Here is a 27519-nt window from a genome sequence, read left to right as displayed (position 1 = left end):
TTTTAAGTACTTATTTTGGACGCCTTGGAGAAATCACTGTTTGGCAATTTTGGCAACTGATCTTTATTAGTCGCATCGTTCAATGTACATTATTCCGATGACATGAATCACTGCAGTTTCTGCCCAGCAAGTCTGCATTTAAAGAAAATGCAGTAGGACATGCTGCCTGGGGCTTCTGCAAATGAGGACACTCACCACTATCTGATCTTCGCTGGCAGGAGAAACACTGCTGTCATCAAAGTTGTACCACTTTCCATCGTCTTTGTTTTTAGCGTAAGCAGTATCTGAAAAGAACGGGACGGGAAAAAAACACTGTAATTAGAGCAGAAATGATTCACTGATTAGTCAATTAGTGATTCAAAAGGAAATTTGTAATAATTTAAGAGCCAAGTCTTAGCTGTGATTATAAGAGTAGAATTGTGGCAACTTTAATAAAAAGTGCCCAGATACACATGAAGTTAATAAACTGATTACATTTATTTTTTTTGCTGAAAATCCTTTAGTCATGAAGTTTCCATTAGTTAGATCCCCATTTCCCCGTATGATTTTCCAGATTTTACCCTTTCTAGATGTTCTTTTAAGTACTCACACAGCTTGGCTTTTATGTTATAAAGTAATTTGTGACTTCTAAGAAGAGCATTAGCTACTAATAAGGAGATTCTGTTGCTTACAGATTCAGAACAAGCCAGATTTAAACTGTCTGGCTACTCAGCGGGCACATCAAGAACATCCCTCTCTCTACACATGACCTTTAGTGGGGTTAAAATGAAATCAGGGAACACTGTAACATCCTAATAATAATAATTTAAAAAGTGATGAATAGTTGTGTGTATTTGAGTCTTACAGTGGCCCCCTCCCATCCCACCATAGTGGTTGGACACAGCAATGAGGTCGTAGCGACAGGGCCCGGCATTGGGGTTGATCAGGAATTCGGACATGTCCAGATCTCTGGGGAAAAATAGCAAGCAAGCACATATTCAGCGGGGATGTGACTGAGTTCACAGCATCATGCCACTAAAAAAAGTAGCTGCCCCTTCCTGAATTCTTATATTTGTGTGTGGGGGGGGGTGTTGCATAGTTAATCGCATGTTTGAGATCAAATCAATTTTAATATTGGTGAAAGAGAACCAGAGTAAATAAAAGATGCAGTTTTTAAAATGATTTCATTTATTAAAAGGGAAAAAAGCCATCCAAACTTACCTGTGTGACTAACCACATAAACCTCATAACTGCTTTGATCGATGTCAGTGACAGTTTCTTTACACTGTGACACGATGTGCTGCTTTTTCAGATCTTTAGCCTACTTCACTGTCAGACAGTGAAGCCAGCACTCTATACCAGAAAGAAGCCAATTTTGTGCTTATATTTAAAAGGGTCAAAGTTTCATTCATTTTATGGCATCTAAAAAAAAAAATACTAAAACCTTAAATTTGCTACTTTTCAGGAATTCTTTTAAGGATTCCTGAAGTTATAAAATGGCAGGTTTAAAACATCAGACTAACATTTGTGTATTTTAGTGATAAAAAAAAAAATTCAATTCTTAAAAACAGATATTTTTTCTTCTTCAAGAAGATAACTCTGAGTCAAGTACAAAACAGAGCATTAAAATTATGCAGCTTAGTTATCACACTGTCACAATACAGCGCAACAACAGAGCAAAGTCACTAACTCAGTAAGTGTATATTGTGAGCGTGCATATACACATTGTGGGTGTTGAAAGAGTATAAACAATATACAATGAGGGCGCCAGGGTGGCTCAGAGGTTGAGCAGGCGACCACGTACATATGGCGCAGGTTCAAGTCCTGGCCTGTTGCTATTTCCCGCGTGTCTTCCCCCGTATCTCTCCTCCCAATTTCCTGTCACTCTCCACTGTTAATAACGCCATTGTGGCCAAAAAACATACAATGGATACACTGTGTATGTGTGTGTGTGTGTGTGTGTGTGTGTGTGTGTGTACCTGAGCGGGAAGTCAACAAGTGAGTCAAGTTTATCCCTCATGTAGCGACTGTAGGAGAAGCGTTTGAGATGGACCACCAGCACCGGTGGCAGAGACCACAGGTCCAGCTTCTTTGTGGCCTGTTGGTGCTGCTTACAGTTTGGACAGTACCTGAGAGAAGAGACCCAGCGTTTAGGTAACGTAACCGGCCACAAAAAAAAAAAATAATAATAATAATTTAAAAAATGTTTTTATTTGTTTACACTGCTTCTCACCAAGGGTCCTCTGCTCCCAGTTTCTCCTTTGTGGTGAACAGTTCGATGCAGTCCTTCAGCTTGAAGAAAGCCTTTTTCTGAGGTTTGTACTCCATGCTCTCATGCTTCTCAAAGTCCTGCTCCCACAGACACAATAAAATATAGTTGTTAGAGAAAACACTTCTAAATTTGTTGCCTGAAATGATGGAATAAAATATGTCACAAAAGAGAACGCTTAACTTTGACAAGGGACAGTTTAATTATAAATTAAACTGCTATAAGCACTATTTGAGACTATTATCTATTAGAGACTATTTTTTGAATGATCACAAACTGTATACAATTACAATTACAGCAAAAATAAAAAGAAATTATTTGAACTTAGAAAGCTGTAGGTTCATGGCTGCAGCACACAGAACATGTGGGGCAACTAGAGACGAACTATAAGCTAGGCAGTCAAAAGCTGTGCAAACTGTGCCATAACAGATTAATCACGTTTGAACACTTACATGGAAGTGGCATCACTGACTGGTGAAGCATCTTTTATACTACCATTACTAGTAGCATCCTCTATAAACAGCTTATTTGCATATGAATAATCAGACTCACTGAAAACCTTCTGGTTTCTTTTTGTAGTCCAGGTTCTATCAACAAGAGCACTGCTACGCGTGTGCCAACGCTCGGCTGTTTTAGATTAATAACGGGGGGGGGTCAAAGTGCAGTTATAGTAAAGCCAGTGAACAAGTGTGTAGGTCTGATGGGTCTAGTTTGAACAGTTTGCATCTATGATGTGAATTTGAACATCCTGGGTGAGATAATGTGGAGTCACTTCTTTCACAAGATTTTCAGATAACTTGCCCTCTGACCTTTAGCTTTAGGTCAAGGTCGCCGAGATTCGAACTCAAGTTCTGGCCAACGTGAAAGTGGAACAGACGCCACCATTGCAGCTATAACAACATCTCGACTTTTTCTTTCTAACAGCCGAGCTAATAACGTGAGGAGAGTTTGGGTGGATGCAGGTAAATTATGTGTGAACAGGACGAGAGAGACTGAACGTACCCAAATGCAATCTGCATTAAAGAGAGGAGGAAGGTTTGGCCCGGATGTTCACCAGCTACACTGGAAGCCCCAAAACATTGGTGAGTAGGTTTCCAGATTAATTTATTAACAGTAACAAGTAGAAAAGTTACTTTAATTTCTATAGTAATAAGAGCAGATTACAAGACAGCTGAGTTTGTCAGACTCCCCGCTGCTCTTTGTGCCAGATATCACATGATTTTGTTCTACACTGCTCAGTGTGCTTGCTAAAAACATGATTGAGTTGCACGACAGCAGTTACACTGTGAAAACAGACGTCTATATTGGACAATATTGTAACTTCTGGTAATAGTTTTACCTCAACAACAGTCTCATCAAAGTATTTCTTCTTGATTTCTGGTTCCCAGTCCAAGGAGAGATAAGAGCGGTCTGTAAAAGGACAAAACGTAAATATATTGTATTTGCTGTAATTTGATGCCCACCCATTTACAGTCATTTTGTCACAATCAAAATGGCGTAACTACATGATCCAAGAAAAATAACTTATCCATTTGTCATTTCAATGATGCTAGAACAAAAACAGTGAAGTTGAATACAAAACAATTAGTGAATTCCCGTTTCTGCCCACTTCCTACCACTAAGTCGGAGGTGTCCCTCGTCAAAGCGGATCTGCCTGGTGTCCTCCTTGATGAGCGAGAAGTCCGTTTTTCCCATGTTATTGAACTGGAATGTAAAAAGTCTCTTTCTGTTGTGCCCGGACGTCTGCTGGCCTTTGGTGGAATTCTGTGGACCGACCACGCCGTTCTCAAGTTCATTGTCCCCGCCGACAGAATCCTCCGACTGGCTGTTGTCATTTTCAGAGGGCAGCTCCTGATCCTGGCTGGACTCGTCATCCTGCTCATCGGTCTCCATCTCACCTAAAAGAGGACGGTAGAGCTTTTAGAAGAACAGGTCTCTGAGTAACATGACAGGAAATAAATGCTAAACAGCACATACACAAAAAGAAAAAAAAGAAAAAGGCATTTTGAAAGGTCAGAACTTCACAAGAATAGTGTGGCGGTGCACTTACTCGGTGACCCCTCCTCCAACAGTCCATTAGTGGCATTACCATTAACAGTGTGTTGTTTGGACGGTGGTGTCTCTTCACAGTCGTCCTCATCTTCCTCTGCAGAATGTCGCACAAACCGACTGCAAACAGAAAATCACTTTTATTTACAGCACCTTTTTTTTTTTTTTCTCCTATTTTTAATGACACGGGATTGATTACCAGCAAAAAAAAAAAAAAGAGCTTGTAGATTTGGCAGATTTATGCTGACTTACCAGAGGCGCAGGAGCAGCATGTTGTAGAGTTTGTCTTCACTGAGAGTTCTGGGGACAGCAATGAGGAAGGGCTGTCCAAACAGCGGCGTGCTCGTGTGGTTATATCCCGACTGTTTGTACTTCTCCCTCAAGTGCACTGGGATCACTACGTGGTCTGTGTCCTCCACTCTGTTCACCGCCACCTCAAAGCTGCAGAGAGACATGTAATGAACCCTTTTAAGTCATGCTGGTTAAGCAAGATGTGAGCAAACCAACGAAAAGTCAAACTGAATGTCCTTGGTGGAAAAATTGATTTAAAAATCAGAGATCAGTAAAAGCATTCTGAGCCACAGTGAATGCTACATTATTGAAAAATACACCAACAGACTAAGTGTTGCCTGCAATCTACATAAATATAACAGCTTGTCTGTCAGCCGCTCATATTTGACACTCACACATAGATATCATCTCTCTCCATAATACTGCTGAGGTTTTCGTTGGTGGCGAAGATCCGGTGGAAACGGTGGTTGTAGATGTCAGTTACAATCATCTGAAGGATAAGAGAAGGAGAGAATCCTAATTATGACGGGCAATTAAATTAATCTACCAACGCATCTCAAAAAGCTATTTAGTAGATTCATATGGCAAGCTTGAGATAAAAGACAATATAACTTCAATGCAGGAGAAAAACTTCTTTGAACTGTGTTTGAAAGTGGCCTTACAACTAACTGTTATCAGGATGCACTGATTCCTCATATAGGCTTAATTAAACCTATATGGAGGAGATGCAATGTGATTTTGATTCATTAAAGGGAAATATTCCCCATGTTTCTTCTCAATTTGTGACCTTGAGCAACCAAATGCAGAAAAGCGATGTAGGAAAAAAAAAATGAAGGCTCTAAAACAGCATTACAAGAAAGTAAATGACCACACTGATCACAGATTTTGTCTGTGTAACTGTGTAACATAAAGAATAACAGCATATCAGATGGATACATATTAAATTCCAGTTCCCTGGTCTCGATTTATCCGATACGTCCTGCTCCTCATCTCTCCCTTTGTCAGAAAAATATGCAACATTTCCCCCACTAGCTTCTATAGCGCAGATGATAGAAACTATTCAAAGTACTGGCATCTACTTTTTAATACTTGCTATAATCTGAGCTATAACGTGATGAGAGATAAGAGAGGCAGGAGTCCTGCACAGATCAGTGCTGAATCTTATACCTTCTCAGCAGGCACCCCAGACAGGCTGGACAGGGATGTACACAGGTCAGAAATGTAGCCCACTTTTGGCACAGTTAGTTTGTACTGGGGTGGAGAAAAAAAAAAACAACACCCACATGATTATTGTCTGCTGTCCTCACATGAAATATCACAACACTGCTTATAGCAGTTAAATGTTTTCCCACACTCCACTTATTACCTGTGTGGGTTTGGCCAAAGGATCGAGTCTGACTAAATAAACTTCAAGTGTCCGTTCCTTCTTCATAGGTAGTGGCAAGGTCAAGTAGCAGAAAGGATCAAAGGTCACAGAGACCTTAGAGCACACAGGACACACCAAAGTCGACTTGAATAGACCGTGAAAAATGTCCACAATAATGGAGTCATTTCTTTTAATGTGGTTCTCCCACGCCTCCTCTGCTACAACCTGGTGTAAAAACAAAAACTAGACATTACAGGACTCTAAAACCAACTAGACAGCTAAATAAATAAAAATAAATAAATAAATAATCCATCTACTCATCAGCTGCTGGTCTCACCTTATCAGGCCGACCATTAGCATCCTTGAGCTGAATGTAGGGCTTCTTCCTGATGCGGTTTAAGTCCTCGTGTAGGCCATCCAAGAGGAAAGCCAGAAGTTCATGAGAGTCCTGCTGCTGGTAGCCCGAGAACTGCGGGGCGAAGCGGCCCACCTGGGTCTGGATGATAGTTACATATTTATATATTAAAAAGAATAAAAAGACATGGGTAGCGAAGCAAAAATCAAGAAGGTCTCATCATAATACATCACATTGCATAACCATAAAATTAAATGTCTCTTTCACGTTCATGCACTTTATTCTGTAGCCCATCTTAAATAGTTTATTAAAATCTTTACGTGGTCATGCTCAGGGGGGGGCAATTAATTTCCCATGGGAAACTGGGACTGTTGTGGAGGTCCACACCAATAAGAGGTTCATTACATGTCTCTCTGCAGCTCTGAGGTGGCGGTGAACAGAGTGCAGGTCCACACCAATAAGCTGAGCTCAGTTCTGCTCCATATTAATTTTCTCTTTATAAAATTGCTACCGGCAAGAGTAGACAATTACAATTAGGCAATGAAAATATAGAATAGGCATAGTAAAGACACCGACATGTTATCATTATTTAATTAACATTCCCAACAACTGTGAACAAAATGTGCATGTTTTTGCAAAATTTCAAAGACTGTTGCTGTTTTACTTGAAGTTTAATAACTTCATCTGCAGTTTTCCAGCTTTTTTCTTGTTCAGTCAGATATCAAGTCTGTTTTGGGTTTGAACAAGTGCATTAAAGTTTGGTTCAGTGTCTGAGGTGGAAATGTGAAGGAGAGCGGACAGGTGATCGTCACTGAGAGAGGATCTGTAAATGGATTTGTTAAACTTCACTGAGAATGTTCACATATGAACGCAGAGAAACAACTAAACAAGAGAACCAACATCTTCTGAGTGTGTCTCCATACATGTGGAAAGTTCTCTTTGCTGGATTTTATTCCTCTCTCAGTCAGACTGACTTAGAGTCCTCTGCCAGTAGTACTCTTGCCCTGATGTTAACCATTTTATTTAATCATCAAGGACATGGTTAATTTTTAGCACTGACTACACAACACTTCCTGGTGTATAAAACAATGCAAAAATACCCATTTCAAATCACTTTATCTTGCATCTGCTTCAAAATTCCAACATTTTTCGGATAGCCATCAGTCATAATACCTACTAGTTTGTCCCATTTCACCTCCAGCCTATCCAAGCATGCAGTTACTTCCATGAGCAATCACTCCCTGTCATAGTCCCTTTCATTGAGTGCCTTACAGCCAGCTCCATAATCACAAACTCTACAAAAATGAGTAACTCTGCCGTATTGCAGCTCTTGTCCAGAGCCAAGGAGGAAAAAGTAAAAAAAATTTCTGCTTTATTTTTCAACTGAAGCTCCAGACTTCCAGGAAACGCTTTTTTTCCTCTGAGCATATTAAAACAGCAGAGACCACCAAGCACGCTGATAACAGCTTACTGTTTTTTATTTGGCAATTTTGTGGGAACTCACAAAATTGCAAAAATAAAAAAACCTTCAAAGTAAAGGTGACTGATTTTTTTTAGATTTACATACTTAAACCGACATTTATGAGAGAGCTTACTAGCCCCAAAAGATGTCCGAAGATACAGAATGAAGGAGGACAATTTACTAAGCTTCATCCATCCAGGAATGGAGCAGTGAAGACCTGCTTTGTGGCCTTGACCAACACTCTGATGGGGAGCGTTTGGTGGCTGAAATTGGACAAACTGCATGATGTATATTTATTTACGTTTGAATCCTAATTTCCCATTGACCTCACACGGGCCTGTCAGAGCCAACCAACAAAACAGAGTCTGTTCATGTATTTCATTTCTAGAGACTTAAATCATGAAACTTTAAGCTCCCACTGATTGATGCAAACCTTCATCCATCAAAAACTGTTCATTTTTAAGATATGAAGATTAAAACACGAAGGTTCCTTCACACAAGACTGTTTAACCTTCAATATATTTTTCCCCAACTAATTACCTTGAAAGGCCTCGGGGTGACGTAGCTGTATTTGCCTGACCACAGCTGTTTAATAAGCTCTGCGTAGGCTCTGGCAATCTCCCCCTTCATGCCCAGTGGATTGTCCTCATTCAGCTCATCTGTGTACTTGTCTTTGAGGAAGTATTCCGTCAGTGGCGGGATATTGCTTAAACACTAAAGTGCAAAAACAGGAGAGAAAAATCATCAAAAGCATTTCAGGCTTCTGTGCCATTCCTGCCTTAATTTGTACACATATGGTTTGGGAATCAATAGACAATGTGTATGGGGTTAGGATACCACCAGTCTCCAGAATAGCTTCAATGCTCAATTGCATACATATATTAGAACTACTTTTAGCGTTCTCGCTCTAGTATTACGGATAAAGATTTGAGTACTATTTAGCACAACATTCCATGCTTTTCCAGATTATATGGAAAGACCCTATGAAAGTATTACCTGCACAGCAGAGTTCATGAAACAGGTGTTGCCCAGGTTTGAGAGTCCACATAAGCCTGAGCGCTCACTCTGCCTGCTCTGGTCTGAGTAGTCATAGCTGTTGCTGTATGGGTGGTAGGATGTCAGACTATAGGTTGAATTCTTCACACTGTACAATAAACATACAAATATGGACAGATTACACAGGGCTATTTGTGCAAAGTCATGAACACTGTTGCACATATAAATCTAATGCTGACAGATAACCATCTATACTGTTTTTAAATCAAATTAAAGTTTTTAACAACAAAACTTTACAAAGGCTAGAAGGCATACAGCTTCACTGTTTTCTTTCCCCTCTCTCTACTGCTTCCTAGACAATCAGTAAGGCCTGCTCAGCTGCAGCAATCAGCAGACCTCTGGGAGCCCGGTAAAGCAGTGTTGGCCGTTTCTGACTCCCACTGGTCAAGGGAAACTGCTGCGATGGCGGTGGAGGTAGCTGCCTCGCAGTTCAACACGCGATGATCCACCCTCCTGCCATCCAGCTCCACCGCCTCAGGCCTCAGGCACCACCAGCAACACAGGAGCATGACATCTCAGCCCCACCCCGGCCCTTGTTGGCCTGCATGTCCGCACAAAACCAGACAGACAGCAGCTCTGATGGTGTTTGGTTTGGGTCCCTTGCATGAAAAGTTGGGGTTTTTTGAGATCAGGAATGAAGGTCCGGCTCCAGCATCCACTGTTGAGTCTTAGTGTTAACTCAGGTCAACCCAATGCAGCTCCAGTAGCAGTTTGAATAGAGTCCAAGTGAAGTTTAGGCCTGAATTTGATTCTAAGTCCAGCACAGGCCAACCATTAAACTGTGGAATTCATACACGCAAAAGCACACACTCTGGTCTGTCTTAGAGTTAACTAGGCAACTCCCCTTTTCTCCCCTTCTTTTTCGGGCTCGATTGCCTGTCATCTTGTTATCCTCTGTCTCAAGTCGTTTCCCCCCGTCCTGTGCTGTCCTGTCCCCTGCTCCTCCCTCTGGCCTGCCTGCTGCTCTCTGCTGCTCTACGGCTACCAGCAGATATTTATAGCAGCAGCAGCAGCAACAGCAGCAGCAGCAGCAGCAGCAGCAGCAAGGATGCTCAAGACTACTGCTGCTGAAGCTAGAGGTGCACAGAGAGAGAAAGAGGAAGGGCGGGAGAAGCAAAGAGAATGGGGGGAGGGGCGGACAGTACAAGGGGGGGAGGCTGACAGAAGAGAAATGAGACTGGGATGGAGGGAGCAGCTGATCTACTGCATCCAGCTGAGGCTGCAGTATTCACAGGACCAACTCACTTTTAGAGAGAGTAGAGATATACTAACATACACACACACAATCATGCCAGCACATAATTTATCCTATTTTCTCACACTAGCATGCATATATCATTTTGTTCTCCCTCTACTCGACACACTAGCACACAAATTCCTGCTCTTATTTTTCCCCACTTGCTGGTAAAATGCAACCTCTGACACTCTGGACTAAGTAAATCACACTTAGACACACCCTTCTATCCTCTTTAATATGTCATTGCTTTCTCCACGAGAGGTTTGAAAGGGGATGCTCTATATAAATAACCTCCAACCCAGAGAAAGGGTTGGTTTTTATCACCAGGGGCAGTATGTGTGTACAGGCAGGTGGTGAGCAGTGGGAACGGATGAAATGTATTCTGAAGGTCACTCAGACTGCAGGACGTGTGCAACGCAATGAGCTCCGAGGAGAAGAGAGGTAAAGGGATCAGAAGACACAGAGCGGCAGTAAGAGAGAGAGAAAGTGTGTGAGGAACAGAGACTGGCTGCCAAAATCAGGGGACGCCACCTCATAAGACAGTGACACTTAATGCTGTTGCAGAGCATCGCTTGCTGAGGCTAAACCGACCAGGCCAAAACCGCAGAATCAAAGAGACAAGGGTTATGTAATGTGGGAACATTTCATATGAGAAAGAAAAAAAAAAAAAAGAATCCCCATGCATAATTCAGAGCAAACGACAGCACTGGCACTACAGTGAATCGGGGACAGGAAAGCTGCTGGGAGTAAAGATCCAATTTCCCCAAGTCACCCACTGTGCATTCTACAATCCATCAACTGTGCAGAAAAAGATGCCACGCCTATGTGACAATGAAAATGTGCAAATATACTTCAAGTACAAGTCAGAGGTATGAGGTGAAAAATGTTGTCTGAGAAAGTATTTTATTGTACAACTTTTAAGAGTGCAAAGAAAGGCGCATTTCACTTTAACGCCTTCCTTCTTTGTCTGTATTGATTTTTAAGGTGGCCATGCCTGTGGCTACCATTTCTGCATTTCAACAGTATTCAGGAGTGTGCTGCACAGTGTCTATTATCTACCACGCGCACGCACACACAAACTCCAGCATGCAGTAAATCACACGCATTACGTGGAGGGAGGGAACAGTGAAGTCCACTGGGCAGCAAAAGGTAGAACGCTCCACCCACAGATGAGCGGTGCATCTTTAGCACATGGCTGACAGAGCCTCTGGGTCCCAGTTAACAAACAAACAACAGATTTAGGCAAGAGTTTAATATTCTGAACAAGTAGGCTAGCAGTAGAGCTGCATGACTGGGCATAAACTGATTTTCTTTTTGCAGAACAATGCATTCACTTATTAACCTTTTTTTTTTTTTTTTTGCTCAATACTGCCAAAAACACAGACTCTGCTTTCTGTCAAACTGAGGCCATATACTGTAGTGCACTGCACAAAAAAACCTTAAGAGGGCAGTATATAATGGTGGCATATTCAACTGAGCTCAGTGAGCAGTGAAACATGGCCACTGCGTGTTGCACTGCTACTGCAGCAGCAAAGTGGAACTAGTAAACAGTCTGGCCATATTTTGGGTCTAGGCCTGTTGATAAAGGTGAGCCTGCCAACTCAAATGAAGCTATAGCATTGATAGTACCTGGTGGACCTGGTGGATGTAGCATAATTAGCTTAACATAATAGTATTTCTGGTGCCATCTAGCAGGTTAGCTACAATGGCACTGTGAGTTGACTTGTTTTATGTGGAAAGGAAGGTCCAAAGTTGTGAAAAAGCAAGTTAAATTGTCTGATAAGTCAGGCAATTTAAGGCAACTGCTGAACATGCTTCAGGAAATGAAAATGGCAACGTGAGCAGTCATGTCAGTTGTGCCAAGTTTTTGAAGTTTGTGGCTATGAGCACAGTTTTAATTAAAAAAGGGCCATATTCAGACGCTTCTCAGGACTATATTAAAGCAGCAAAGAGGCTGCAGGTACTAGTAAGACATCTGAGACTAGATCCAGGATATCTAGGCTGCATAACAGGATTTGTTAAACTTTATCACTGAGAAGGTTTGTATTCCTACGACTCTAACTTATCATGGTGGTTGTTCTTTCAACTCACGCAACAAAAACAGGACAATTATCCACTCACTTGACCAGTTAATCTACTGGGAGTACGCACTTGAATATGACTGGCTGTATGGTGTTGTGTTGCACATATTTAAATATACTCTAGTTTTAAAATTCAAATAATATGCAGAAGCAAAGACTTTATGCAAAGTCAATGTTGGACTTGAGCCTTCCAAACATCACTTACAATCTATGCTTTTAATGTTAATGTTTAATTCATTGCGCTATAAAATCTTGTGGCAGATTATTAGATGAAAAAAAAACATCGCATTAGCCCACATCATGCAACCACAGCTAGCCAAAGCTGTCATCATTTGAAAACCAGATGTTCAAATTGACTAACATAATGAAAAGCAGAGTAAGGCACCCAGAAGCCCCAGTGGACCTTTATTTTTTTTAGAGACTACTGTCACTGAAGAAATTCTAAGAGATCAATCCCACGCAAGCGCCCTTCCCCCTCCCTTCTATCAGCTCTTACAGATGAAAATTGATCATCAGGAGATTTTGAACACCCAAATCACAACCAGAGACAGACCTGTACAAAGCAGAGTCAGATGAATTTCATAGCTACAATCAGCTTCAGTAATGGAATTGTAGAATGGGTCTAAACAGAAATGCTAATGAGCTGAGAAAAAGTGTACATACTTAAGTCACAAGAAACTATTTTTGGTAACCAGCTACAAATTTTTAGGCCAATTCATCCTGACATTCTGGCCAGTTCAGCGTGAAGTTCTGTGCTGAACTCCAGGCTACATATCAGGCTCCATCTCTGGCTGTTGGCATCCAAACCCACCCCTCCGCTATTCAACCCACAACTATGCCTTACTTCCTGCTGTTGAAGCTGCTGTTATGATTGTTTGTGAGAGATGAAGGCGAGATCTTTGGCAAAGCAGAGAGATTGGAAGCACCAGATGACCTTCAAAAGATAAAGAATAGATCATGAATTAGAGTAGAAAATAAGGAGCTGTTCCAGAAAGCTGTGTGAGTGTCGATCAAATTAAACAGAGATGAAACAAAATAAATTAAGTGATATGTCAGCAACAAAAGGTCAAGCAAAAGAGGGAAACTGAGGCAGAGTCACAAAGGGAGGAAATCTCTGACGATGATGCAGTGCTGCAGTGACACAGCAGGGAAACTTTAAAACTCTTACACATTTAATTCTGCAGTTTTTCCAGAGTGGAAACAATGGCAAGACTGATGGGGGAGATCCCCAGGGAAGGAAATCTGATGCAGTGTCTCATCACATTACTGTTTTCCTTCAAAGTGACTACATACAAGTCATCGACCATTCAATAATACACTCAAATCAATCAATCAATCAATTTTATTAACTCTAAAACGACCCCTTTTGGAGTATGAGAGTACAATTAAAATTGATAAATTTAACACTGCTTGATAATCAGATATTAACATAATAGAACGTATACAAAAAAATACATTAAAAAAGATCTGAAAAAAGAACTCAACTAAAAATTGGAATATATGAAGGGAATTACACATTTGGTCCAGGAAATTTACAGAAAATTATTTGAAATAACATAAAATTATTTTAATTATTAATTTAAATCAAATCAGACAATATTGATTCATTCTATGTTTGGAATAATTCAGTAAACTTAAATACATTTGAGCAATGAAAATGTTTCAGATACGTTTCATGTTGAATTTTAAAGAATGGACAAACAAGTACATAATGAAATTAATCAGCAATAGCACTCATATTACAAAGATTACATTTGGCCTGGGCTATATTATTTGAAAGATGACCTTCAGTGATAGCAAGAAGATGATTTCCACATCGAAATTTAGCAAAAGTTATACGGTCATGACAATTCAAATTGGAGACAAGATCATTTTCCAGATAATTTTCTAGTTTAAAATAACAATTAGAACATTAAAACCGCAAGCGGTGATATCGGGCCCTCGCACTCCCTGCGCGTCGACCGGTGGCGCTCGTCGACCCGTGCCGCACTCGGAGGTCTTGTGATCGTGATGGTGTACAGAAGGTCTGTAGAAAGTTGAATTCTTTTATAGGAAAAGATATCTTTTGCTCTCGGCATAGACGCAATGGAATATTTGGGGGTGGGGTCACGGCTCCAGCATGCAAAATAGGGCATGGGTCTGATAGACTGTTTTGATCAGGATGATGTCAAGAATGTTGAAACACATTTTCATACATTTCCGAGAAACTAAGTTTGTGGATGCTATACAAAATTTCATTTGCTTCTGTAGGGGGCGCTCTTGCAGCTACGTATAGCCTTGAATCCACAGTTATGGGTTCAGAGTGGCTGTGTACATGAGTGATTACATTTTCAGGCAGATCGGGCAAAGCATGTACGAACACGTGCCCAAACAATTTTGGTCGCCATTGAGAAAAATGAAAGCCAACTTCAATGGCCTGGTGTGACAACACCGTTTAATATTTTGTCAAGATTTCCACAATATTTGATGGGCTGTTTGTCTAGATGATCTGGAGACAATTTGGTCTCACTGGCTGAAATTCCCTAGGAGGAGTTCATTCAAATAGCAGGCCTGAAAATGGCAAAAATTGACAAAAATTGACACTTTCAATTGAAGATGCTGGACTTCCTGTAGGGTTTCCAGTATGGCTCCAAGAGACTTTTTTGTACGTCTTAGGATGTTACATGAGTGTGCAGAATTTCAGAGCTGTAGATATAATGTAGCTCTGGGGCTAGCTAAAAAACATGCTATTTTATGATATTTCAAGCTGCCAGTAGGTGGCGCTGTAACATTTATGGACTTTATGCATATCAATGTGTTCAGGGCAGGAGGCTTATCAAATTGATGAGGATTTCGTAAGGAATGGTGAAAGATAGTTTCATGCATTTCAGAGCAAAACTAATTATGTGGACGTCATACAAATTTTCATTTGCTTCTGTAGGGGGCGCTATTGCGCCTACAGTCTTGAATCTGTAGTTATGGATTCAGCCTGGGTGTGTACATGAGTGATTAAATTTTCAGCCTGATCAGACAAAGCATGTGCGAACAAGTGCACAAACAATTTTGGTGGTGAGGGAGAAAAACGAAGGCCAACTTCAATGGGCTGGTGTGATAAGGCCATTTAATATTTTGTAAAGATTTCCACAATATTTGATGGGCTCCTTGTCTAGATGATGTGGAGCAAATTTGGTCTCACTGGGTGAAATGCCCTAGGAGGAGTTCATTCAAATAGCAGGCCTGAAAATGGCAAAAATTGACACTTTCAATTGAAGATGCTGGACTTCCTGTAGGGTTTGGAGTATGGCTCCAAGAGACTTTTTTGTATGTCTTAGGATGTTACATGAGTGTGCAAAATTTCAGAGCTGTAGATAAAATGTAACTCAGGGGCTAGCTAAAAAACATGGTATATTATGATATTTAAAGCTGCCAGTAGGGGGCGCTCTAACGTTTATGGACTTTATGCATATCAATGTGTTCAGGGCAGGAGGCTTATCAAATAGATGAGGATTTTGTAAGGAATGGTGAAAGATATTTCATGTATTTCAGAGCAAAACTAATTCTGTGGACGGTCATACAAATTTTCATTTGCTTCTGTAGGGGGCGCTATTGCGCCTACAGTCTTGAATCTGTAGTTATGGATTCAGCCTGGGTGTGTACATGAGTGATTAAATTTTCAGCCTGATCAGACAAAGCATGTGCGAACAAGTGCACAAACAATTTTGGTGGTGAGGGAGAAAAACAAAGGCCAAATTTAATGGCCTGGTGTGACAAGGCCGTTTAATATTTTTTAAAGATTTCCACAATATTTGATGGGCTACTTGTGTAGATGATCTGGAGCCAATTTGGTGTCAGTGGGTGAAATGCCCTAGGACGAGTTCGTTCAAATAGCAGGCGTGGAAATCGCAAAAATTGACACCTTCAATTGAAGATGGCCGACTTCCTGTAGGGTTTGGGGTATGGGTCCAAGAGACTTTTTTGTACGTCTTAGGATGTTACATGAGCCTGTACATTTTCATACATGTAGATAAAACGTAGCTCCGGGGCTACTCAAAAAACATGCTATTTTAAGATATTCCGAGCTGCCACTAGGCGGCGCTCTAACGTTTATGGACTTTATGCATATGAATGTGTTCAGGGCAGCATGCTTATCACACCACTGAAGTTTGAGCCAGATTGGGCAAGTTGGCTTTGAGTTACAGCCATTTTTGTGTTCATGGCAAATCATCGAATTTTGCCGTCCCATAAGGGTCACGCCCTTTTGTCAAAAAGTCACAGTTTTGAAAACACAGTAAGTCCAATTTCTTAAGGCTTTCCAGGTGAAATTTGAGATGGTTCTGCTAAACCACCTTGGAGCTGGACCTCCAAGTGTAAAATATGACATTTCCTGTTCCCACTAGGTGGCGCTGCGACTGATATTAAATATTGTCATATGTATGTGTTCAGGGGGGCACCCTCATCCTACTGGAGAAGTTTGATGCACATTGGATCATGTAGGTATGAATGAGAGGCAATCAAAATTTCATGGCGAATGATCAAAGTTCAAAGGGGCATAAGGACCCCTCCCCCTTGGCAAAAACTCACCATTTTCGAGATTTAGATTCCCCTGGGGGTGTAGGTTAGACAAACCAAATATGAAGATGATAACGTCTAAAACCTCTGAGTTATTAGAAAAAGTGTGAGGGCTGCAAATCGCCAAATTTGCATAATTAATGCAAAATAGCGGACTTCCTGTTGGGTTTAGGGCATGGCTCCAAGAGGATTTTTTGTGCGCCTGGACATGATATACATGTGTATGAAGTTTCATTCATGTACGTGAAACACAGCGGTGGGGCTCCAGTTTAGGGGGCGCTAGCGAGCCATTTGGGCGCGCCCTTGCCCGAGCCCATTAAAATACTTAAATTTTCACCAGGTGTGACGCATGTGCAAAGTTTCATGAGTTTTTGAATATGATAAAGCCCCCAAAAAGCCAATTCATTTGCCTGAATAATAAAAATAATAATAATTAAAACCGCAAGCGGTGATATCGGGCCCTCGCACTCCGCGCGCGTCGACCTGTGGCGCTCGTCGACCCGTGCCGCACTCGGAGGTTTTGTGATCGTGATGGGTCTCTAGAAAGTTGAATTCTTTTATAGGAAAAGGTATCTTTTGCTCTCGGCATAGACGCAATGGAATATTTGGGGGTGTGGTCACGGCTCCAGCATGCAAAATAGGGCATGGGTCTGATTGACTTTTTTGATGGGCTGTTTGTCTAGATGATGTGGAGCCAATTTGGTCTCACTGGGTGAAATGCCCTAGGAGGAGTTCATTCAAATAGCAGGCCTGAAAATGGCAAAAATTGACACTTTCAATTGAAGATGCTGGACTTCCTGTAGGGTTTGGAGTATGGCTGCAAGAGACTTTTTTGTATGTCTTAGGATGTTACATGAGTGTGCAAAATTTCAGAGCTGTAGATAAAATGTAACTCAGGGGCTAGCTAAAAAACATGGTATATTATGATATTTAAAGCTGCCAGTAGGGGGCGCTCTAACGTTTATGGACTTTATGCATATCAATGTGTTCAGGGCAGGAGGCTTATCAAATAGATGAGGATTTTGTAAGGAATGGTGAAAGATATTTCATGTATTTCAGAGCAAAACTAATTCTGTGGACGGTCATACAAATTTTCATTTGCTTCTGTAGGGGGCGCTATTGCGCCTACAGTCTTGAATCTGTAGTTATGGATTCAGCCTGGGTGTGTACATGAGTGATTAAATTTTCAGCCTGATCAGACAAAGCATGTGCGAACAAGTGCACAAACAATTTTGGTGGTGAGGGAGAAAAACAAAGGCCAAATTTAATGGCCTGGTGTGACAAGGCCGTTTAATATTTTGTAAAGATTTCCACAATATTTGATGGGCTACTTGTGTAGATGATCTGGAGCCAATTTGGTGTCAGTGGGTGAAATGCCCTAGGACGAGTTCGTTCAAATAGCAGGCGTGGAAATCGCAAAAATTGACACCTTCAATTGAAGATGGCCGACTTCCTGTAGGGTTTGGGGTATGGGTCCAAGAGACTTTTTTGTACGTCTTAGGATGTTACATGAGCCTGTACATTTTCATACATGTAGATAAAACGTAGCTCCGGGGCTACTCAAAAAACATGCTATTTTAAGATATTCCGAGCTGCCACTAGGCGGCGCTCTAACGTTTATGGACTTTATGCATATGAGTGTGTTCAGGGCAGCATGCTTATCACACCACTGAAGTTTGAGCCAGATTGGGCAAGTTGGCTTTGAGTTACAGCCATTTTTGTGTTCATGGCGAATCATCGAACTTTGCCGTCCCATAAGGGTCACGCCCTTTTGTCAAAAACTCACAGTTTTGAAAACACAGTAAGTCCAACTTCTTAAGGCTTTCCAGGTGAAATTTGAGATGGTTCTGCTAAACCACCTTGGAGCTGGACCTCCAAGTGTAAAATATGACATTTCCTGTTCCCACTAGGTGGCGCTGCGACTGATATTAAATATTGTCATATGTATGTATTCAGGGGGGCACCCTCATCCTACTGGAGAAGTTTGATGCACATTGGATCATGTAGGTATGAATGAGAGGCAATCAAAATTTCATGGCGAATGATCAAAGTTCAAAGGGGCATAAGGACCCCTCCCCCTTGGCGAAAACTCACCATTTTCGAGATTTAGATTCCCCTGGGGGTGTAGGTTAGACAAACCAAATATGAAGATGATAACGTCTAAAACCTCTGAGTTATTAGAAAAAGTGTGAGGGCTGCAAATCGCCAAATTTGCATAATTAATTCAAAATGGCGGACTTCCTGTTGGGTTTAGGGCATGGCTCCAAGAGGATTTTTTGTGCGCCTGGACATGATATACATGTGTATGAAGTTTCATTCATGTACGTGAAACACAGCGGTGGGGCTCCAGTTTAGGGGGCGCTAGCGAGCCATTTGGGCGCGCCCTTGCCCGAGCCCATTAAAATACTTAAATTTTCACCAGGTGTGACGCATGTGCCAAGTTTCATGAGTTTTTGAATATGATAAAGCCCCCAAAAAGCCAATTCATTTGCCTGAATAATAAAAAAAAAAAAAAAAAAAAAAAAAAATAATAATAATAATAAACGAAGCAATTACAATAGGGCCTTCGCACAGTTCGTGCTCGGGCCCTAATTAAAACCGCAAGCGGTGATATCGGGCCCTCGCACTCCCTGCGCGTCGACCCGTGGCGCTCGTCGACCCGTGCCGCACTCGGAGGTCTTGTGATCGTGATGGTGTACAGAAGGTCTGTAGAAAGTTGAATTCTTTTATAGGAAAAGATATCTTTTGCTCTCGGCATAGACGCAATGGAATATTTGGGGGTGGGGTCACGGCTCCAGCATGCAAAATAGGGCATGGGTCTGATAGACTGTTTTGATCAGGATGATGTCAAGAATGTTGAAACACATTTTCATACATTTCCGAGAAACTAAGTTTGTGGATGCTATACAAAATTTCATTTGCTTCTGTAGGGGGCGCTCTTGCAGCTACGTATAGCCTTGAATCCATAGTTATGGGTTCAGAGTGGCTGTGTACATGAGTGATTACATTTTCAGGCAGATCGGGCAAAGCATGTACGAACACGTGGCCAAACAATTTTGGTCGCCATTGAGAAAAATGAAAGCCAACTTCAATGGCCTGGTGTGACAACACCATTTAATATTTTGTCAAGATTTCCACAATATTTGATGGGCTGTTTGTCTAGATGATCTGGAGCCAATTTGGTCTCACTGGCTGAAATGCCCTAGGAGGAGTTCATTCAAATAGCAGGCCTGAAAATGGCAAAAATTGACAAAAATTGACACTTTCAATTGAAGATGCTGGACTTCCTGTAGGGTTTCCAGTATGGCTCCAAGAGACTTTTTTGTACGTCTTAGGATGTTACATGAGTGTGCAGAATTTCAGAGCTGTAGATATAATGTAGCTCTGGGGCTAGCTAAAAAACATGCTATTTTATGATATTTCAAGCCGCCAGTAGGTGGCGCTGTAACATTTATGGACTTTATGCATATCAATGTGTTCAGGGCAGGAGGCTTATCAAATTGATGAGGATTTCGTAAGGAATGGTGAAAGATAGTTTCATGCATTTCAGAGCAAAACTAATTATGTGGACGTCATACAAATTTTCATTTGCTTCTGTAGGGGGCGCTATTGCGCCTACAGTCTTGAATCTGTAGTTATGGATTCAGCCTGGGTGTGTACATGAGTGATTAAATTTTCAGCCTGATCAGACAAAGCATGTGCGAACAAGTGCACAAACAATTTTGGTGGTGAGGGAGAAAAACGAAGGCCAACTTCAATGGCCTGGTGTGATAAGGCCATTTAATATTTTGTAAAGATTTCCACAATATTTGATGGGCTACTTGTGTAGATGATGTGGAGCAAATTTGGTCTCACTGGGTCAAATGCCCTAGGACAAGTTCGTTCAAATAGCAGGCGTGGAAATGGCAAAAATTGACACCTTCAATTGAAGATGGCCGACTTCCTGTAGGGTTTGGGGTATGGGTCCAAGAGACTTTTTTGTACGTCTTAGGATGTTACATGAGCCTGTACATTTTCATACATGTAGATAAAACGTAGCTCCGGGGCTACTCAAAAAACTTGCTATTTTAAGATATTCCGAGCTGCCACTAGGCGGCGCTCTACCGTTTATGGACTTTTTGCATATGAGTGTGTTCAGGACAGGGTGCTTATCACACCACTGAAGTTTGAGCCAGATTGGGCAAGTTGGCTTTGAGTTACAGCCATTTTTGTGTTCATGGCGAATCATCGAACTTTGCCGTCCCATAAGGGTCACGCCCTTTTGTCAAAAACTCACAGTTTTGAAAACACAGTAAGTCCAACTTCTTAAGGCTTTCCAGGTGAAATTTGAGATGGTTCTGCTAAACCACCTTGGAGCTGGACCTCCAAGTGTAAAATATGACATTTCCTGTTCCCACTAGGTGGCGCTGCGACTGATATTAAATATTGTCATATGTATGTGTTCAGGGGGGCACCCTCATCCTACTGGAGAAGTTTGATGCACATTGGATCATGTAGGTATGAATGAGAGGCAATCAAAATTTCATGGCGAATGATCAAAGTTCAAAGGGGCATAAGGACCCCTCCCCCTTGGCAAAAACTCACCATTTTCGAGATTTAGATTCCCCTGGGGGTGTAGGTTAGACAAACCAAATATGAAGATGATAACGTCTAAAACCTCTGAGTTATTAGAAAAAGTGTGAGGGCTGCAAATCGCCAAATTTGCATAATTAATTCAAAATGGCGGACTTCCTGTTGGGTTTAGGGCATGGCTCCAAGAGGATTTTTTGTGCGCCTGGACATGATATACATGTGTATGAAGTTTCATTCATGTACGTGAAACACAGCGGTGGGGCTCCAGTTTAGGGGGCGCTAGCGAGCCATTTGGGCGCGCCCTTGCCCGAGCCCATTAAAATACTTAAATTTTCACCAGGTGTGACGCATGTGCAAAGTTTCATGAGTTTTTGAATATGATAAAGCCCCCAAAAAGCCAATTCATTTGCCTGAATAATAATAATAATAATTAAAGCCGCAAGCGGCGATGAGCGGGCCCTCGCACCCGGCGCGCGTCGACCCCTGGCGCGCTCCAGCCAAGCCGCGCGTCGACCCGTGGCACGCTCCAGCCGAACCGCGCTCGGAGGTTCTCGCAGACGAGAGAGTAGCTGGCTCACCCGGCTGCTGACGGCTCAGCAGGCTAGCCGTACTTCGCGTCGATCGTCTCCCGCTCCCACTAGGTGGCGTCGGTGAGTGCCCACTAATTAATATGTCACAATGCTCTATGTAATGCCTGCAGCCATCAATGAAACTGTAATGACCATAGGATGATGAGTATCAGTGTCCTACTGATTTCCTGTTGCCACTAGGTGGCGTTATGAGTGTGAAACAAAGCTGATAGAGGGGTGTGTCCAGTCTCCCTTACCCTCCCATTAAGCCTGTGAAGTTTGAGGCACATCGGACAATGTATGTCAGAGATGTAACAATTTGGTGCACTGTGGTATATGAGTAAAATCCCACATTTAGAGGGTTGCTACGGCAACAGCGTTCAATATTCTACAAAACCATGAATATCTTTTGATGGGCTACTTGTGTAGATGATCTGGAGCCATTTTGGTGTGACTGGATGAAAAGCTGTAGTAGAAGATGATTCAAATAGCAGGCCTGAAAAATGTGAGAAATGCTGCAAAAATGAAACCTTAATTAGAACATGTCAGGCTTCCTGTTGGATTTCGGCTATCGGTCCAAGAGACTTTTTTGTACGTCTTAGGATGTTACTTCAGCATGCACGATTTCAGGTACACAGACCAAGCACTGCCCTGGGGCTGATGTTTAGAACCTATCTGGGCCTGAAATGGAAAAAAAGTCCAAATTCAGAGGGTTGCTACGGCAACACCGTTCAATATTCTACAAAATCATGAATATCTTTTGATGGGCTACTTGTGTGGATGATCTGGAGCCATTTTGGTCTCACTGGGTCAAATGCCCTAGGAGGAGTTGAGGCAAAAAGGCCTGGAAAAGGCGAAAAATGCTGCAAAAATGACACTTTAAAGTGAACGTGGCTGACTTCCTGTTGGGTTTCGGCTATCGGTCCAAGAGACTTTTTTGTAGATGTTAGCATTTTACATCAGCAGGCACATTTTCAGGTACATAGAGAAAGCACAGCCCAGGGGCTGATGTTTAGAATCTCTGTGAATTTGAAATTGAAAAAAGTCCAAATTCAGAGGGTTGCCATGGCAACACCGTTCAATATTCTACAAAACCCTGAATAACTTTTGATGGGCTACTTGTGTAGATGATCTGGAGCCAATTTGGTGTCACTGGGTGAAATGCCCTAGGACAAGTTCGTTCAAATAGCAGGCGTGGAAATCGCAAAAATTGACACCTTCAATTGAAGATGGCCGACTTCCTGTAGGGTTTGGGGTATGGGTCCAAGAGACTTTTTTGTACGTCTTAGTATGTTACACGAGCATGTACATTTTCATACATGTAGAGAAAACGTAGCTCCGGGGCTACTCAAAAAACTTGCTATTTTAAGATATTCCGAGCTGCCACTAGGCGGCGCTCTAACGTTTATGGACTTTATGCATATGAGTGTGTTCAGGGCAGCATGCTTATCACACCACTGAAGTTTGAGCCAGATTGGGCAAGTTGGCTTTGAGTTACAGCCATTTTTGTGTTCATGGCGAATCATCGAACTTTGCCGTCCCATAAGGGTCACGCCCTTTTGTCAAAAACTCACAGTTTTGAAAACACAGTAAGTCCAACTTCTTAAGGCTTTCCAGGTGAAATTTGAGATGGTTCTGCTAAACCACCTTGGAGCTGGACCTCCAAGTGTAAAATATGACATTTCCTGTTCCCACTAGGTGGCGCTGCGACTGATATTAAATATTGTCATATGTATGTGTTCAGGGGGGCACCCTCATCCTACTGGAGAAGTTTGATGCACATTGGATCATGTAGGTATGAATGAGAGGCAATCAAATTTCATGGCGAATGATCAAAGGTCAAAGGGGCATAAGGACCCCTCCCCCTTGGCAAAAACTCACCATTTTCGAGATTTAGATTCCCCTGGGGGTGTAGGTTAGACAAACCAAATATGAAGATGATAACGTCTAAAACCTCTGAGTTATTAGAGAAAGTGTGAGGGCTGCAAATCGCCAAATTTGCATAATTAATTCAAAATGGCGGACTTCCTGTTGGGTTTAGGGCATGGCTCCAAGAGGATTTTTTGTGCGCGTGGACATGATATACATGTGTATGAAGTTTCATTCATGTACGTGAAACACAGCGGTGGGGCTCCAGTTTAGGGGGCGCTAGCGAGCCATTTGGGCGCGCCCTTGCCCGAGCCCATTAAAATACTTAAATTTTCACCAGGTGTGACGCATGTGCAAAGTTTCATGAGTTTTTGAATATGATAAAGCCCCCAAAAAGCCAATTCATTTGCCTGAATAATAATAAAAATAATAAAAATAATAATAAACGAAGCAATTACAATAGGGCCTTCGCACAGTTCGTGCTCGGGCCCTAATAATAAAAAAAAAAATAATAATAAACGAAGCAATTACAATAGGGCCTTCGCACAGTTCGTGCTCGGGCCCTAATAATAATTAAAACCGCAAGCGGTGATATCGGGCCCTCGCACTCCCTGCGCGTCGACCCGTGGCGCTCGTCGACCCGTGCCGCACTCGGAGGTCTTGTGATCGTGATGGTGTACAGAAGGTCTGTAGAAAGTTGAATTCTTTTTAGGAAAAGATATCTTTTGCTCTCGGCATAGACGCAATGGAATATTTGGGGGTGGGGTCACGGCTCCAGCATGCAAAATAGGGCATGGGTCTGATAGACTGTTTTGATCAGGATGATGTCAAGAATGTTGAAACACATTTTCATACATTTCCGAGAAACTAAGTTTGTGGATGCTATACAAAATTTCATTTGCTTCTGTAGGGGGCGCTCTTGCAGCTACGTATAGCCTTGAATCCATAGTTATGGGTTCAGAGTGGCTGTGTACATGAGTGATTACATTTTCAGGCAGATCGGGCAAAGCATGTACGAACACGTGCCCAAACAATTTTGGTCGCCATTGAGAAAAATGAAAGCCAACTTCAATGGCCTGGTGTGACAACACCATTTAATATTTTGTCAAGATTTCCACAATATTTGATGGGCTGTTTGTCTAGATGATCTGGAGCCAATTTGGTCTCACTGGCTGAAATGCCCTAGGAGGAGTTCATTCAAATAGCAGGCCTGAAAATGGCAAAAATTGACACTTTCAATTGAAGATGCTGGACTTCCTGTAGGGTTTGGAGTATGGCTCCAAGAGACTTTTTTGTATGTCTTAGGATGTTACATGAGTGTGCAAAATTTCAGAGCTGTAGATAAAATGTAACTCAGGGGCTAGCTAAAAAACATGGTATATTATGATATTTAAAGCTGCCAGTAGGGGGCGCTCTAACGTTTATGGACTTTATGCATATCAATGTGTTCAGGGCAGGAGGCTTATCAAATAGATGAGGATTTTGTAAGGAATGGTGAAAGATATTTCATGTATTTCAGAGCAAAACTAATTCTGTGGACGGTCATACAAATTTTCATTTGCTTCTGTAGGGGGCGCTATTGCGCCTACAGTCTTGAATCTGTAGTTATGGATTCAGCCTGGGTGTGTACATGAGTGATTAAATTTTCAGCCTGATCAGACAAAGCATGTGCGAACAAGTGCACAAACAATTTTGGTGGTGAGGGAGAAAAACGAAGGCCAAATTCAATGGCCTGGTGTGATAAGGCCATTTAATATTTTGTAAAGATTTCCACAATATTTGATGGGCTACTTGTGTAGATGATGTGGAGCCAATTTGGTCTCACTGGGTCAAATGCCCTAGGACAAGTTCGTTCAAATAGCAGGCGTGGAAATGGCAAAAATTGACACCTTCAATTGAAGATGGCCGACTTCCTGTAGGGTTTGGGGTATGGGTCCAAGAGACTTTTTTGTACGTCTTAGGATGTTACATGAGCCTGTACATTTTCATACATGTAGATAAAACGTTGCTCCGGGGCTACTCAAAAAACTTGCTATTTTAAGATATTCCGAGCTGCCACTAGGCGGCGCTCTACCGTTTATGGACTTTTTGCATATGAGTGTGTTCAGGACAGGGTGCTTATCACACCACTGAAGTTTGAGCCAGATTGGGCAAGTTGGGTTTGAGTTACAGCCATTTTTGTGTTCATGGCGAATCATCGAACTTTGCCGTCCCATAAGGGTCACGCCCTTTTGTCAAAAACTCACAGTTTTGAAAACACAGTAAGTCCAACTTCTTAAGGCTTTCCAGGTGAAATTTGAGATGGTTCTGCTAAACCACCTTGGAGCTGGACCTCCAAGTGTAAAATATGACATTTCCTGTTCCCACTAGGTGGCGCTGCGACTGATATTAAATATTGTCATATGTATGTGTTCAGGGGGGCACCCTCATCCTACTGGAGAAGTTTGATGCACATTGGATCATGTAGGTATGAATGAGAGGCAATCAAAATTTCATGGCGAATGATCAAAGTTCAAAGGGGCATAAGGACCCCTCCCCCTTGGCAAAAACTCACCATTTTCGAGATTTAGATTCCCCTGGGGGTGTAGGTTAGACAAACCAAATATGAAGATGATAACGTCTAAAACCTCTGAGTTATTAGAAAAAGTGTGAGGGCTGCAAATCGCCAAATTTGCATAATTAATTAAAAATGGCGGACTTCCTGTTGGGTTTAGGGCATGGCTCCAAGAGGATTTTTTGTGCGCCTGGACATGATATACATGTGTATGAAGTTTCATTCATGTACGTGAAACACAGCGGTGGGGCTCCAGTTTAGGGGGCGCTAGCGAGCCATTTGGGCGCGCCCTTGCCCGAGCCCATTAAAATACTTAAATTTTCACCAGGTGTGACGCATGTGCCAAGTTTCATGAGTTTTTGAATATGATAAAGCCCCCAAAAAGCCAATTCATTTGCCTGAATAATAATAATAATAATAATAATAAAAAAAAAAAAAAAAAAAAAAATAATAATAATTAAAACCGCAAGCGGTGATATCGGGCCCTCGCACTCCGCGCGCGTCGACCTGTGGCGCTCGTCGACCCGTGCCGCACTCGGAGGTTTTGTGATCGTGAGGGGTCTCTAGAAAGTTGAATTCTTTTATAGGAAAAGGTATCTTTTGCTCTCGGCATAGACGCAATGGAATATTTGGGGGTGTGGTCACGGCTCCAGCATGCAAAATAGGGCATGGGTCTGATTGACTTTTTTGATGGGCTGTTTGTCTAGATGATGTGGAGCCAATTTGGTCTCACTGGGTGAAATGCCCTAGGAGGAGTTCATTCAAATAGCAGGCCTGAAAATGGCAAAAATTGACACTTTCAATTGAAGATGCTGGACTTCCTGTAGGGTTTGGAGTATGGCTCCAAGAGACTTTTTTGTATGTCTTAGGATGTTACATGAGTGTGCAAAATTTCAGAGCTGTAGATAAAATGTAACTCAGGGGCTAGCTAAAAAACATGGTATATTATGATATTTAAAGCTGCCAGTAGGGGGCGCTCTAACGTTTATGGACTTTATGCATATCAATGTGTTCAGGGCAGGAGGCTTATCAAATAGATGAGGATTTTGTAAGGAATGGTGAAAGATATTTCATGTATTTCAGAGCAAAACTAATTCTGTGGACGGTCATACAAATTTCATTTGCTTCTGTAGGGGGCGCTATTGCGCCTACAGTCTTGAATCTGTAGTTATGGATTCAGCCTGGGTGTGTACATGAGTGATTACATTTTCAGCCTGATCAGACAAAGCATGTGCGAACAAGTGCACAAACAATTTTGGTGG

At 41.9% G+C, this 27519-nt stretch overlaps 1 protein-coding gene across 3 annotated transcripts in view; it reads right to left on the bottom strand.

The window, feature by feature from the left end:
• Positions 1-27519, bottom strand: part of usp15 (ubiquitin specific peptidase 15) — a 40697-nt gene that overhangs the window by 1554 nt on the left and 11624 nt on the right. For 2 of the 3 annotated variants that reach the window (XM_030720039.1, XM_030720041.1), the window contains 15 exons: positions 12990-13079; positions 8768-8915; positions 8312-8485; positions 6292-6450; positions 5955-6179; positions 5756-5839; positions 4984-5078; positions 4550-4738; positions 4299-4417; positions 3865-4146; positions 3588-3658; positions 2213-2328; positions 1959-2108; positions 845-948; positions 196-284 (listed from right to left, as the gene is read on the bottom strand). In XM_030720039.1, coding sequence (XP_030575899.1) covers positions 196-284; positions 845-948; positions 1959-2108; positions 2213-2328; positions 3588-3658; positions 3865-4146; positions 4299-4417; positions 4550-4738; positions 4984-5078; positions 5756-5839; positions 5955-6179; positions 6292-6450; positions 8312-8485; positions 8768-8915; positions 12990-13079 — 2095 coding nt within the window. The remainder of the gene's footprint in view (positions 1-195; positions 285-844; positions 949-1958; positions 2109-2212; positions 2329-3587; positions 3659-3864; positions 4147-4298; positions 4418-4549; positions 4739-4983; positions 5079-5755; positions 5840-5954; positions 6180-6291; positions 6451-8311; positions 8486-8767; positions 8916-12989; positions 13080-27519) is intronic. The other variant, XM_030720040.1, reaches the window with a different exon arrangement.

The sequence above is a fragment of the Archocentrus centrarchus genome, chromosome 23 (genome assembly GCF_007364275.1).
Source record: "Archocentrus centrarchus isolate MPI-CPG fArcCen1 chromosome 23, fArcCen1, whole genome shotgun sequence".
In the NCBI taxonomy this organism is placed as follows: domain Eukaryota; kingdom Metazoa; phylum Chordata; class Actinopteri; order Cichliformes; family Cichlidae; genus Archocentrus; species Archocentrus centrarchus.
Note: the sequence above shows the minus strand (reverse complement) of the source record. Positions and strands in the feature narration are given on the sequence as shown.